The 15,308-nt window shown below is 43.4% G+C and overlaps 2 protein-coding genes across 3 annotated transcripts in view; one reads left to right on the top strand and one right to left on the bottom strand.

Annotated features, from left to right (window-relative positions):
* Nucleotides 1-7,760, bottom strand: part of LOC126259464 (transcription termination factor, mitochondrial) — a 62,457-nt gene extending 54,697 nt beyond the window's left edge. Inside the window, exon 1 of the mRNA XM_049956293.1 lies at nucleotides 7,239-7,760. Within this exon, the coding sequence (XP_049812250.1) occupies nucleotides 7,239-7,653 (415 nt within the window). The 5' untranslated portion in view covers nucleotides 7,654-7,760. The remainder of the gene's footprint in view (nucleotides 1-7,238) is intronic.
* Nucleotides 7,761-10,108: 2,348 nt separating this feature from the next.
* The window catches only part of LOC126259472 (transcription factor 25), a 118,034-nt gene continuing 112,834 nt past the window's right edge, over nucleotides 10,109-15,308 (top strand). The window contains exon 1 of one of the 2 annotated variants that reach the window (XM_049956305.1): nucleotides 10,109-10,425. In XM_049956305.1, the coding sequence (XP_049812262.1) occupies nucleotides 10,288-10,425 (138 nt within the window). In that variant the 5' untranslated portion in view covers nucleotides 10,109-10,287. The remainder of the gene's footprint in view (nucleotides 10,426-15,308) is intronic. The other variant, XM_049956304.1, reaches the window with a different exon arrangement.

The raw sequence follows: 15,308 nt of genomic DNA, 5'->3' as shown, positions 1-15,308 counted from the left end.
TCATATCCCTGAATACTGACCACTCCTGCTGAGACACCCATTATACAACAGGTATGTGATGAAACTGTTCATGTAGATTACGCAATGAAATTTTTGATACAGATAAAATCCTGGCAACAGAAGACAAGTTTCATTTTTACATTCGTACATTCCAATCAGAAGCCACAAATACAGTATTAAGATTTTCAAATCACTCTATGTTGTTGGATATACTTTATGCATGGTGACTTACCCGTGCAGCACCTGGCAGAGAGTGTAATTCTGGAGCTTAAGAATAATTAATTTAAAGAAGGTCAAACAGTTGTTAGATGTAGGATATAGATATTGCTCATCAGTAACCACCCCCCCCCCCCACCAATTAAAAAAAAAAACACCTGAGCGGTAAATGTATCAATATTTTGTAGGAAACTAACCATCTGTGGATAAAATTGGGATGGTGGTACTTATAAAGAGATCAAGTGAATGAGGGAAGTGGGGTATCCGCTGTGTAATAGTGGAATTGTGACACAGCACTGAGATATGATTTTCACACTATTTTATTAGTAAGGATATATACATAACATGTGTAAGCGTTATGATCGAACAGAGCATACTAACTCCCACCATCTCAGAGGGCAGCAATTCTCGTTCACGGAGTCAAAGAAGCTACGCCGCCACAGAGGTCTCCCCTCCCCCCAACAGCGCAGAAGAAAAAGGCTGCAACGGGGCATCATCTGTCTGAAGTGATGTAGGCAGCTTTATGATGGTGGGTGTGAGGGAAGATTTGTCATAGTCAGCAAGGTGCACCACAAGGGGGGAGAGGGGGGAGGGGATTGGGGTGGCAGGGTGCAGGCCAAAGTGCGATATTGGTTATGCAACTAATGGGTTGCCACTGCCGGTGTAAGCAGATAAGGAAGTAGTCTCAGTGGCAGCATTTGAAGAGGGAGGCATGTTGGCAGCATTGCCCTGCAATGCTGCATCCACAGGAGGCATTGTAGAGCTGGCGGCGTTGTAAGCCATGGGTGGTGATAGTGAGTGCACCGTCTGATGAAAAACAGGTGGTGAGTGCTGCCATGCTAACTTCTGGTGGGGCAGCAGTGGTGTGCAAAAAACTGTGGGCGACAGTGTTTGCAAAAGACCACCTATCCATGTAGGTAGTGGTAATCATGAGGTTGGTATTGTGTAACGTGATGCGATATGCTGTCAGGCAGAAAATTGTGCAGATTCATACACAATTGGAAACCGACTAACAGATGGATAGTGGGGAGTGTCTGTTGTGACAGGTCCACTGAAGTCCATGCCGATTTAAGCTGGTTCACTGACACTATTGTTTGTTTTCCATCAATTATGATATCAAAAGTGTTTGTATCATGTTTCAACAATCGGTATGGTCCTGCAAAAGGTTGGATTTCACTGCATCTGTATGCAACATCACATGAGAACACTTGGCCAGGTCTTTATGAATAAAAATTCGTAGTGGCATGTGATAGGAGGGGATGGCACATGGATGTTTTGTATATGTGTCCACACAGGTGCCACTACATGTGGTAAGTCTTACTCTATGGGGACCATTTCATGTGCTACGAATTCAGTGGATACACTGAGAGGCTCACCATATAGTACTTCAGTGAGTGATGCGTCAAGGTAAACTTTGTGTGTCATGTGAGTGCCCAACAGAATCCATGGAAAGGCCTCCATCCATGATTCTGAGTGGCACATGAGAGTAGCTTTCATTGCCCAATGCCATTGTTCCATGAGGACACTGGATTGCAGGTGGCATAAGTCACTGAACAGTTAGGATTCAAACTGCTGACTCTGGTTTGAGGTTAAGGAGGCCAGGCAGCCAAATCTGGCTCTCCAACTGTTGATGAAAGTTTTTGCCATTGTCTCTGCTGATAGGTCAAAAATGGGCACGGCCTCCACCCATTGCGTCGCGTGATCTATCAATAACAGAATGCAATGGTACCCACACGATTTGGAGAGTGACTGTACAATGACAACGTGGATGCGCTGGAACTGCCCCTTTGGAATCAGGAATTTACCAAAGGGGTGCCGTGTGTGGTGGCCGGTTTTTGCCTGCTGGCATGGAATGCAAATCCTGGTCCACATGGCACAATCCTTTTTAATGTTTGTCCAAACAAACCATTAACTGATGAGGCATACAGTAGGGTGCACACCCGGCTGTGGAAGGTTATGGAGGTCAAAAATTGTCATACAATATGTCCATTCAAAATATCACATCAGACTTGGTTGGTCACACTGGGTAGCGTGCGTTGCTGCAATTGGAGTCTGGTGTCTGGTTTGTTAAACAAGCTGTGGAGATCAGCATCTGTGTTTTTGGATCTTTGATTCTATCAAAGTCCATTTGGGCAGAGGTAGCTGCGATACGAGAAAGGTAGTCCGCCACCATATTACCGGCACCTTTAACATACGGCACATCGGTAGTGAACTGTGCTAAGACATCTCTCCTGGATGCAGAATCCGCTGACGGGTTGAGGAATGTGTCTGCCAATGGGCGATGGTCTGTATATATGGTAAGGGGTCTCCCATCAATATCATCTTCAAAATGACGAACTGCTTCATGTATGGCTAGTAGTTCACGTTCAAATGTGGACATTTTTTTCCTGGGTGTCGGTAAGTTTGTGGGAGAAAAACCTGAGCAGCTGAGTGATTCCACCAATCTCTTGCTATAAAGCAGCCCCGATCATGTGACCTCTAGCATCAGATGTGATAATTAGATATTCGTTAGGAGATGGGTGGGTGGGGGCCATGGCATGTAAGAGGTGTTCTTTTATTTTGTCGAAGGCTGCCTGCATTTGCAGTGTCCAATGAAGGCATCGTTTACCAGATGTATTTCTGCTGTGGAATGCTTAGGTGAGTGGTAGCAAAGTCTCAGTGGTGAAAGCAGTTGGTTCCTGTAGAAATTTATGGTTCCCAAAAACCTAGGCAGCTCTTGTTAGTTGTTAGGAGGTGGGCGGAGGCATATTTGGTTAATTTTCTAAGGAGCAGAATGCACCTCAGATGCATCGATGCAGTGTCCAACAAAGGTCACACAGGACTGCCGAAGTTGGCACTTGTCATCATTTATCAGGGCCCCATGAGAGGCCAGCTTATCGAGGGTGATCCACTCATAGTTGACATGGTCTTGCTCATTTTGTGGAAAAATTATGTCATATTGACAGGCATAACAAAAAGGCAAATTGAACAGTACACTACCAATAAATCTTTGCCACGTCTGTGCCATATTTTTTAGTCCATATGGCATATACAGGAACTCAGAGAGACCAAATGGCGTGATTATCACTGTTTTTAGTATGCCTTCATCTGCCATCAGAATTTGCAGAAAGGCTGTTTTACAATCGACAATGCTGAAAATTTTTGCCCCAGACAAGACATGGGAAAAATCACGCAATTTCAGAATGGAGTAGCTGTCAATGTTTGTATAGGTGTTGACGTAGTGGTAGCTGCCACATATGTGCCAAGTACCATTCTTTTAGGAACTAGATTAACTGGGGAAGCCCAAGTATTGTCTGATGACCTTACTATGGCAGCTTGCAAAAGTTTGTACACTGCGGCATTAGGCACCTTAAGTTTGTGGGGAGCTAGATGGCAGGGGTGGCGACAGACAGTGTGCCGGTACGGTTGTAATGGGGTGGACAGTAGCGTCCTGTACGGTGCATACTGCGTGGGGTCTAATGGGGAAGTGTGGAGTGAGTCCAGGAAGCAGGAGATGACATGATTCACCATTGTTGTTAATGTCACACGACACTGCCTTAGGAGTGCACTTCATTGGGGGTTGTGATGCTTTATCAACCTAAGAAGTGTCCATAGCAGCAGCACAAGTTTCTAATAAGGCCCGCACTTGCTCTGAGGAGGTTAAGAAGAGTGGCAAACTTCTCGCCGCCCCCAATGATGCCACTGGATGACATGAAACAGTTGCTGAGGGCAAAACACATCATGGAAGAATCCATGTGGAACAATGGTCGTTTCAGACAGTGTTGGACAGAATGATTGTAAGGCACCACAGTGAGGTGGGCGTGGCACAGCATGGGAGACACAGGAGCATCAATGCACAAGACAGGCAGGAAATACGGCTCAATGTAGGACGGCACGTGATGAGGTGGGTCCTGTCGCAGCATGGGTTGGTTGTGTCGGTGTCATGTGGCGATGTATATAGAACTCGGGTGGCTGTTTGAAGAATGGCCGCATGTGTGAGTGAAGTTCCAGAGCTGACGCTGTAGATATGACTTTCCCAATGTCAGATGTCTGAGATGGCAGACAATGCACGTGAGTGTGTGCATGAGCTTCTGGCACCATAAAGAAGGAAGGCATGGTCCATATATTTTCCAGTGGCACTGTCTATATCTCATGGATATCATGCAGACATGCAGTCATTTGCAGTGTGGCTGGCACAGGAGTGACATCACTGGAACTGGAAGGCAGTGGTATCTCACTTTGCGAGGCAAGGTCGAGAAAAATGCGTCCTCAGAGTCCATAGTTGGTTTTGGTTATGGGTGTGGGTGATGCAAATCCAAAGCACAGTGCTGGACCAGAAGCAAGTCAGTTGTGATGCCCGGCATGGGATATGACTGATGTCATAGTTCATTTCAAGGAATTCATGTTTAGTCACAACAGTTGGCACAGGATTTGGAAAATCAGAATGAACAGGTACTGAAAGGCGATGTACACTTTGATACCGCAGTCTTTTGGCAGGTGGATGACAAAACGGAACGATGGAGTGGTATGGCATGGACCAGTGTTGTTCAACCGTAATGGCACTGTGGGAAGTTTCTATATGGTTCAGGTCGTTTCTGTGAGTGTCATAATATTCATGCACAACGTTTTGTCCTGTGTGAAAGTCAAAGGCACTAAGATCAATGTTTGTTGCAGAGGCAAGCAGCTATTGTTTACTGTGATTCTCTGGTGCACTTTTGTCTGAAATACCAGGAATAGATTCACTTGGTGTAAAATCTGGAATGTTTGTCATGAAGTCATTCAGTAAATTCAACACTTGTCACGACATGGTTCACTCCTCGGTATTGGTGGCGATGCGAGATAGGTTTGAAGATGTGGCGAACAATGAAGGCATTGTTGCTTTGTCACCTGGGACTGTAGTGTCATCTAAGCCTTGGCAGATATTTAGCGATTTTGCGCACAGGCTGTTTGTGGAATTCACAAGCACTTCTTGAGAGATGATGCTGACATTGCTGAAGAAACAGAGGGGTTGTACCATTTGTAACAGTAGCATTCTCAGTGGCGTAACTGGCATGGAAAACTTTCGAACAGCAAAATCACAGCATGATGTGGAAATTGTGGGTCACCACTGTGGGAAGTGGGGTATGGGCACTTTGATGGTAGAATAGTGACACAGCATTAAGATATGACTTCCACACTATTTATTAGTAAGCACATACACATAACACATGCAAGCATTACAAGTGTACAGAGATACTAAATGCCACTGCCTCGTAGGGCAGCGATCTTCATTCATTGAGTCAGAGATATTACACCGCAGCGTGTAAATGCAAATTTATATTGCACTATACTACGTAAGCTGGTCAACTAAAACATGAAAATAAAAAATTGTGGATAAAGCTTAAGAGATATGTTTTCTTTTCTGAACACATACTGCATAATTTTCAAAGAAAGTATTAGACATCAGAATCCTTTTGAGTGGCTCATTAATTGATGTACATAGAAAATGACAAGGGTGGATAAAATCCTGGCTCTCAGGAAGTAAAGTACAGTAAACATACTTTGAGTATGACAAATATTGCTAAATACACAACACAGAAGGTCAAGAAAAATGCAAATGTAAATCCACTGGCATTTTCATATGTTTTGCCAACCCATGTGTTATGCAGTCCTACATTCAGAAGTAGTAAATGATATCCTTAGAACATCTAAATGTCCTGCATAACAACGTACAACTCGCCATGATAGTGGAACACAGTTCAAAGTTTCTAGGATTTGGGTTTGTATGTCAAGAAGATAGTCTGAGGTTCAAAATTATGTTGGACGAGTGAGCTTAAAATATGTAAAAGGTTAGTTTTTAAGTAATTACAATTGAAAAAATAAATATATTAACACAAAGAATAAACATGTGAATAACTGTGTGTATGCCACAAACCACATGTTGCCACCTTCAAGCATAATTACAATATTCTTAATAACAAATATTAATGTACATTGAGAAATTATGATTAGCTGTATAAAAGCTCAAAATCTTTCTCATACACAAGTGGCTGGTTGACCGATAATATAAACAACAGGAAGGAGCCAATCACCGAATCATTGAACTCTGCTCAATGACAACATAGGGAGGATTTGTCACAAAATTTTAAACCCAAGCTTCTCTCATCCTAGCACCACTTAAAATAGATGGCATATTTGAAGTCAAACTAACACTCTCTCATCAACATACAGACATCATTCAGTTAAAATATGGTGCACTGCATTAGATGCATTTAATTCTGCAGCAGGAAGGCACAGGCTGTAGGAAAATGCTCTATACAAAGGCATGCTGACATGAAATCATGTCATCTGCATGACTAGATGGAATTGTACTACAATTGGGTGATTAAAGTTTATCTTCATTTCCTGACTCTCTCTCTCTCTCTCTCTCTCTTACATATGACTTTCTTACTCACCAGTGACACAAACGACCACATGGTGAGATCACATGATATAAATGATTTCTTGCTTGTCTGCAACATCATTATAACAGATTCCAAAGAGTCCCAGTATTCAAAAGAATAACACTGTTCCATCCTGCTTCTGTACAGCCAGTAGAAACGCTATGTAAAGAAGTAATTAGTGCAGCTAACAGTGATTTAAGATGTGAAAGACCAATGTGTTAGAAATGCAGTAACGAAACTGCGCACTGAACCGCAATTCAACGTTAGTTAAACACTTATGCAATGTAAACAATGCTATTAACTCAAAATTGTTCCAGAGCGAAATTTGTATTGTACAGTTGAGTTTATACAATAATCAAGGGCTCTGAAGTGTTCAAACTTTGATAATAAGAAAAGATACAAGCAGATTGAACCCGTGTTTAGGATCATGTGGGAAACCATAATAATTATTTGATAAGAGCGTAGGTTCAAATCCAGACCTCACGTACATTTTCAAACCGTCACGAACTTTGAAAGAAACAGATGTTGAACTAAGAAGTATGCCATCTTTCTGTACCGTACATACATGTTTAATTACTACACAATGTAGAAGAAAATGAGGAAAAAATTACATAACTTTACCTTCCTCAAATGTCAATAGCCAAGGATTGTTTTGCAAAACAGATTTCTGTAATCCTTGCGCCTGTGCTTTTTCTGCATTATTCTGTATTGTTGCAGGGCTCAGTTTATGTAAATATGGATGGGATTCGTAAATCTTTTCTGCCTCATCCGAGGATATTTCAAATATGTCTTTCAGTTTATTAACACAGAAGATTTTGCGTGATTCATAATTCTTATCGACAACAGAAATGTAATCACTGTTAAATTCCTCATCTGTATCAACATTAAAACTAACATGACATCTTATGTTTCCGACTGATCTTGTCACATCGCTCTTCTTGGAAACGAAAGACCCTAAAAGCCTTTCACTATGAAGACACTGAAAGTCGGCTGTTCTGCTAAGACGTAATAATCTAAACAAGGTATTGCATATCATAGTTTTTCTTGCAAAAATTCAGAATCATCTGGCATACTAACACTAACGAGTGACTACACAATTATATACAAAACAGATGAAAACAGAAAACAATAACAAATCAGAGATGTGTTTCGTGTCCCTTGGACCATAGAGTTTAGACGTCCTCCTTGTACATCGATAAAATATCGATTGATCGTTAGTGTTTGGTCTCTCAACGTTGTCAATACAAAATTGATATTCACAACGCCTTCAACTCCATGTATTATTGTCACAAATTCAAATCCTTATGTCACTTCTCATGTTTTGCTGCAGGAAACAGATAATGTAAAACAATAAAATCAAAGTGAGGAACTATTAGGTTCGGTGTATCCCAAGGCTAGACCCTTGGACCACTTTATCACTTTATTCATTACTATATCTGCGTAGTTTGTCAGTCATGACTGTGTCAAAATTACATAGAAACAAGTAAGTTTTTACAGTTTTTCACATAACATATGAAGAAAATTGTTCACAGCAATAACATACACTCCTGGAAATTGAAATAAGAACACCGTGAATTCATTGTCCCAGGAAGGGGAAACTTTATTGACACATTCCTGGGGTCAGATACATCACATGATCACACTGACAGAACCACAGGCACATAGACACAGGCAACAGAGCATGCACAATGTCGGCACTAGTACAGTGTATATCCACCTTTCGCAGCAATGCAGGCTGCTATTCTCCCATGGAGACGATCGTAGAGATGCTGGATGTAGTCCTGTGGAACGGCTTGCCATGCCATTTCCACCTGGCGCCTCAGTTGGACCAGCGTTCGTGCTGGACGTGCAGACCGCGTGAGACGACGCTTCATCCAGTCCCAAACATGCTCAATGGGGGACAGATCCGGAGATCTTACTGGCCAGGGTAGTTGACTTACACCTTCTAGAGCACGTTGGGTGGCACGGGATACATGCGGACGTGCATTGTCCTGTTGGAACAGCAAGTTCCCTTGCCGGTCTAGGAATGGTAGAACGATGGGTTCGATGACGGTTTGGATGTACCGTGCACTATTCAGTGTCCCCTCGACGATCACCAGTGGTGTACGGCCAGTGTAGGAGATCGCTCCCCACACCATGATGCCGGGTGTTGGCCCTGTGTGCCTCGGTCGTATGCAGTCCTGATTGTGGCGCTCACCTGCACGGCGCCAAACACGCATACGACCATCATTGGCACCAAGGCAGAAGCGACTCTCATCGCTGAAGACGACACGTCTCCATTCGTCCCTCCATTCACGCCTGTCGCGACACCACTGGAGGCGGGCTGCACGATGTTGGGGCGTGAGCGGAAGACGGCCTAACGGTGTGCGGGACCGTAGCCCAGCTTCATGGAGACGGTTGCGAATGGTCCTCGCCGATACCCCAGGAGCAACAGTGTCCCTAATTTGCTGGGAAGTGGCGGTGCGGTCCCCTACGGCACTGCGTAGGATCCTACGGTCTTGGCGTGCATCCGTGCGTCGCTGCGGTCCGGTCCCAGGTCGACGGCCACGTGCACCTTCCGCCGACCACTGGCGACAACATCGATGTACTGTGGAGACCTCACGCCCCACGTGTTGAGCAATTCGGCGGTACGTCCACCCGGCCTCCCGCATGCCCACTATACGCCCTCGCTCAAAGTCCGTCAACTGCACATACGGTTCACGTCCACGCTGTCGCGGCATGCTACCAGTGTTAAAGACTGCGATGGAGCTCCGTATGCCACGGCAAACTGGCTGACACTGACGGTGGCGGTGCACAAATGCTGCGCAGCTAGCGCCATTCGACGGCCAACACCGCGGTTCCTGGTGTGTCCGCTGTGCCGTGCGTGTGATCATTGCTTGTACAACCCTCTCGCAGTGTCCGGAGCAAGTATGGTGGGTCTGACACACCGGTGTCAATGTGTTCTTTTTTCCATTTCCAGGAGTGTATGTCTCTGGACATCCATCAAATAGTATATCATTAAAAAGTCAGTGGAGCTACTTCTCCATCTACATTGGTCCAAGTGTTCATCCATACAAAAATAAGTTCTGTGACATGTTTATTGGTATCCATATAAATTGACTCTGCTGTTTGAAGAACTGCAGGGACTTATTAGTTTCGTATGTAGATAGCGATTACTTTCCATTATTGTTCTCAGGAAGAAGATACACAAGGTAACTGCCGAAAGTCGGGGTGTCTCTTATGGCTCATCAGAGGAATCGGTAGTAGGGCTTTTACTTATACGAGAATCACTTTTACAAGCGTATGGAACATTCATGGGATTATCCTACAATTTACGAACAAGAAAAAATATAATAATGCAGGTATTTACATACTTATAGATCTAATTTGAAAGGGTGATAGATGACTGATCAAGATATTTTGAAATTTCGATGGTAATGTTAAAATCAGTAACGTCAGTTGATATCCTCGTGTGTAAGTCGATTGTTGTTGCTGAAACGTCAGTAAGCAGAGATATTAAACACATTCGTAAAGTATTCGCGGAGAATTTAGAAATCAGTTCGTGGTTGTGGTTTGTGGAAATGTGCAAGTTCCGAACACCCATTTTTTTTTTAGATATGTGGATAACACAATGATTTGATATTTATTTAAAGGGTAAAGGGATGAGCAGTCTACAAAAGTTGATTCCAGGATGTCGTCTCGAGTATTAAGAAAGTTACGTGGTGACGAGAACTTTGAAGAACCAGCTGCAAACAGCGAAACAGAACTTGATGTGACTGTTGGAGGAGGGGCGAAAAGGAAAGATTTCAATGTAAATCCATATGATTTAGTAAGTATCTCACCGAAATTTATGCGTATTGTTGTGTAGTGTTTGGTGGTAATCGCTTCCATACGCTGTTTGTAATTGTAAACAATATCCTAGAAATCATGATTCAAGACGTACCGTAATGTATCAACCGGTCATTTACTTGTAGGCATAACAACAATGCTTTCCAAAACACATTGACAGAGCATATTGAATACTGAAATTCACCAGCTGGCAATCTACAAACTGCTGTTCAGTATCAAAAAAATATTTTCTTTTTGTAAGCTGTATGTTTAATTATCTGCTGGAGTGCTGGTAACTGTGCTACGAGGAAATCGTGGCTCATTCTACCATGGTTTATGAATCCATATTTGCTCAGCTTCAGCAGAATTATTTTTTTACATTCAATATGTAATGAGGAGCATGTGATTTGAAACCTAGCAGCTAGTCATTTGATTTTGGAAGGTGGTAATCTCTGGAACAAAACATTTTCCTTGTCACATTTTTAATCAACTGCTGGATGATTTTCCACACTAACGCCATGACCATGGTAAATGAAATAGTATGAATGCATTCCACAAAGCGTAGTTTACTGAAGAATTGCCCTGACAGGTTAAAATTATCTGCTTGACTGTATTTTTCTGTCATTGGTGCTGTCCAAAGAGCCATTTAGCTCTCCTCACCACCTAAATCAAACTGTAGCTATCCTAAACCATTCCACAAATTTTAATGCATCCTCATTTTGCATATCACATGGCTAGAACATGATAGTGGACTCACCTCGCATTTTGGCTTAATGACAATTTGATCTGCAGCATTGCCTGAATGATTGAAATGTGATAAATTGATTGTGAGCTGACAAAGCCAGTGAATCTGAATGCAAAATAAATATTTTGGTAACTAATTGACATGTAGTGTAGCCTGATGTAGTAGGGTTAATAGGTTCTGTAGATTGTAATAGGTGCAAATTCGCTTTATTTATTGTAATTTGTTGTCCTACGTTGATACAGCTTGCAAGTCTACTTTTTGTATAGTATGTGTCTGTTCTCTTCATTTAGCCACTGGACCTACCTTTTGGGGAAAAGTTCACATTGTTTGCTCTAAGGTTCTTACTTATTGAAGACGTATCCAAATTTTGATAAACATTTTATTGACAACATCTAATGCTATCATGTTACTATTTGTCAGTCACAATCAAAGGTCATTTGTAGGTTTATTTCTGACATGTAACGGGGTTTTAAATTGGAGCGTGTTTGCCTTTACAGCCAGGAAACTATTTCCATGGTTGTTTTGAGAGTTCAATTTTGGACTCCCCTGTCTCAATAAATGCACTTTTGTGGTGTTTCTGCTGAGTAATGAAACTTTGATATTATTAAGAAAGGATAAAAACATATTACAACATTCATTGCCATGTGAGCAGTTATAGCATTCCTAAGGCTCACAGATTAGTCATACTGACTTTGGGGAAAACAGTGACTGTCTTGTTAACGGAATTAGTTCATTGCATTTTTCAGCTTAGAACTACACAAATATTTGCGGCCTGAAACTGAAAAATACAAATTCCATCTACAGTTCTCACCCCACATCAGATTTTCATTGTCATTGATACATAGTATTGTACTTTTCTTACCCAGGTAGAACTGTACTTCAGCATCACTGCTAAGGCTAAATGAATTTTTAAAAATTGAGAGTACTGTTGACTAGTGTACCTCCACGTTGTACTATTTGTATTAAGAAATTATGTTATTTTACTAGGTTTTTGAGGATTTGGAGAATGGTAGTTACTAAATTACCAGAACACTATGACCACAGAACAACAAAATTGTCTGAATGTGTGCCATAAAGAGTTAAAGATTAGTGAAGAAATGTCTCTTTGAAACTGTTTGTACATGAACTTGCATCCTCATGAATCACAGAATTTACACTTTCCAAATTAGACATTTAGGCACTTTTTACTATCCAACTCAGTGCTTTAGTTGCACATCTATTTATCTTTAGTATTTTCGCTCTTGTTGTACAGTGTTAGACACACAGTCTAGTAATAACAAATTACTGCATCATATTGTGAAAACAGCAGAAATAAGTAGGTAAAGTCTGATGAACACTCCTGCTAAACATTGCTAGTTGGTTAGTGATTGACCAACTGGATTAGACCATTCATGAGCAGCAGAGGTAAAATCAGTTTCTAGTCATCCCCTTTTATTTTTTCCATCATTTCATATCAAATTGTTTCCCTCAAATCAGCCTGAGATTTTCTTTCACAAATGACATGTCGTATCGCTGGGTCCTCCTGTCGGGTAGACCGGACATCTGGTGCAACTCTTCAGTTGACGCCACTTCGGCGACTTGCATGTTAATGGTAATAATGATGATGATGACAACACAATAACCAGTCCCTGAGCGGAGAAAATCTGACCCAGCCGGGAATTGAACCTGCGCCCCTTGGCATGGCATTCCATCGCGCTGACGACAAACCTGTCCATCCAAATTTATGTTCCACCTCTAATGATCTCATTGTTGATGGTGCATAACACTTTTAATATCCCACTTCCTTTTTTATGTTATTTATTTATTTTTATTCATTTTATACATATTTTTTAAATTTAGGTAGCACGATAATGGTGTATCATAATGATATGGAACTGGTTTCAGAGAATATTCCACTTAACTGATACTTGTTTATTGGAGCATACTGTCCGCCAATGAGTGTGATATATACAAAAATGAAATTTGTTGCAATTTAGTAAAAGCTGTTACACAAGTCAGTTAAGAATGTCTCCCAGAAAATACAGTAAGTGTACATTTCAGGTATAGAGGAATATTCAGTACTAGTCATTGGCCTAAACCAGTGACATAATGTTAATGGCTGCTGTGACATCACCTTTTGGCTTGTATTTTCACGGTTTGTTTGTTAGTGGGCAAGGGTGACGATTTTGAAAGCAAAAGACATGGTTTTACTGAAAGACTGATTTGTTGTGTAACCTGAGGTTTAGGTTAGTTTGAGAGGTGACAGTTTGGTTGTGAGATGGCAAAGTCCCCCTGCGGGTTCGGGGGTTCGAATAGGCCCACGGTATTCCTGCCTGTCGTAAGAGGCGACTAAAAGGAGTCTCAAACTTTTCGGTCTTAATGTGATGGTCCCCTAAGGGGTTTGACCACTAGATTTCAAAATTTTCTGTTAGTGCATACCATTTGGGGAAGGACGCCTTACGTGGTGCATTCTATATCCATCTTGCCCTAAGATCTGGCACAACCGATATTGTCATGGAGTTGGCCTTACACCGAGCATCCGGCCACGTCAGCTGCAGTGTGTTCCGGGTGGCATACATGCCCTCCATTATGCACTTCCATCTTCGCACTCATGACACATATGGATATTTGACACCCGACATCCAGCACGGTAGCCAGTCCGTTGTGGTGGGGTCGTCATGTACCCTCTTGGTGGTAGCCCCCTGACTACACAGGGATCGCACTGCTGATGCCTGAGCTGCTACCTCCCCACGTATGCCGAGGAGTAGATGCCTATCCCTCAGGGGCATCGGGACTCCCGGCAAAGGCCATCCTGCCAGGTGGTCTTTGCTGCGGCTGGGTGGCGCCCGTGGGGAGAGCCCCTGGTCGGAGTGGGTGGCATCAGGGCAGATGACCCGCAATGAAGCGTGGTACATCATCTCTCGCTGGTGGGCCTCCACCAGCAGTCTCTAAGCGATCGAGGTCTAACCTCAACGGCAAGCAATACAATCAAAGATCATTTCCCTCCCTAGCCACTCCATGGGCGGAACACATGGCTAAAGACGGTAGTGGAGATTATTCACCCCAGTACCTTGTCTGTATGCGGTTGATGGTGAATCTTTTCTGCCAACCAAGCCTCAGTTTTTTGTGGAGCATTTAGAGGACAAGTTCGGGGAGGTGGAGGGCTTGTCGGAAATGCGCTCTGGGTCAGTTCTCATCGAAACAGCTTCCTCTGCCGAGTCACGGAGGTTGCTCGCTTGTGACAAGTTGGGGGATGTTTCAGTTAGCATCACGCCCCATAAGAGTCTCAACATGGTCCAGGGTATTACATTCCACTGGGATCTTCTTCTGCAGTCCGACGATGAACTACGCGCCAACCTAGAACGACGAGGTGTTCACTTCGTCTGGCGCGTCCATCGGGGTCCGAGGGATAATCAGGTAGCCACCGGTGCCTTCATCTTGGCCTTTGAGGGTGATGTCTTACCCGAAAAGGTTAAGGTGATGGTTTACCGTTGTGATGTCAAGCCATATATCTCTCCTCCGATGCGGTGTTTTAAATGCTGGAAGTTCGGGCACATGTCATCTCGCTGTACTTCCAGCATCACGTGTCGGGATTGTGGACGTCCTTCGCATTCCCATACTCCATGTGCCCCGCCTCCTATCTGTGTTAACTGCGGAGACCACCATTCCCCCTGCTCGCCGGACTGTAGGATGTTCCAGAAAGAAAGGAAGATAATGGAATATAAGACCCTGGACCGCCTGACCTACTCCGAGGCTAGGCGGAAATATGAGCGGCTCCATCCTGTGGCAATGACGTCAACCTATGCCGCTGTTGCTACGACGGTTCTCCCATCGTCACGAATCGGCTCTAAGATCGGTCAGACTCCACCAGCCCCCTTGCTTGTGGGGGGGCACTTCACAACCTGTTGCTCCTGCTCCATCTACTTCAGGAGCAACACCCCCTCCCCCCCAACAATCGGGGACATCAGTTCCCGCTTCCCAGCCGGAGAAGCGTAAGACTTCTTCGGCTACTCTCGCCAGGAAGGGTTCCCTTGATGACCTCCCTTCGCAAGTTCCGACCAGCGGCACAGCAGACACCCGCAAGTGGCTCAAACAACCACCAGTCCCTGGTCGTAGGGCCTCACAGTCGTCGTCTGTCCCTGAGACTGACCCTGTGAAGC

This window comes from Schistocerca nitens, chromosome 5, assembly GCF_023898315.1.
Source record: "Schistocerca nitens isolate TAMUIC-IGC-003100 chromosome 5, iqSchNite1.1, whole genome shotgun sequence".
Lineage (NCBI taxonomy): Eukaryota > Metazoa > Arthropoda > Insecta > Orthoptera > Acrididae > Schistocerca > Schistocerca nitens.
This window is presented reverse-complemented; position numbering and strand designations above follow the sequence as displayed.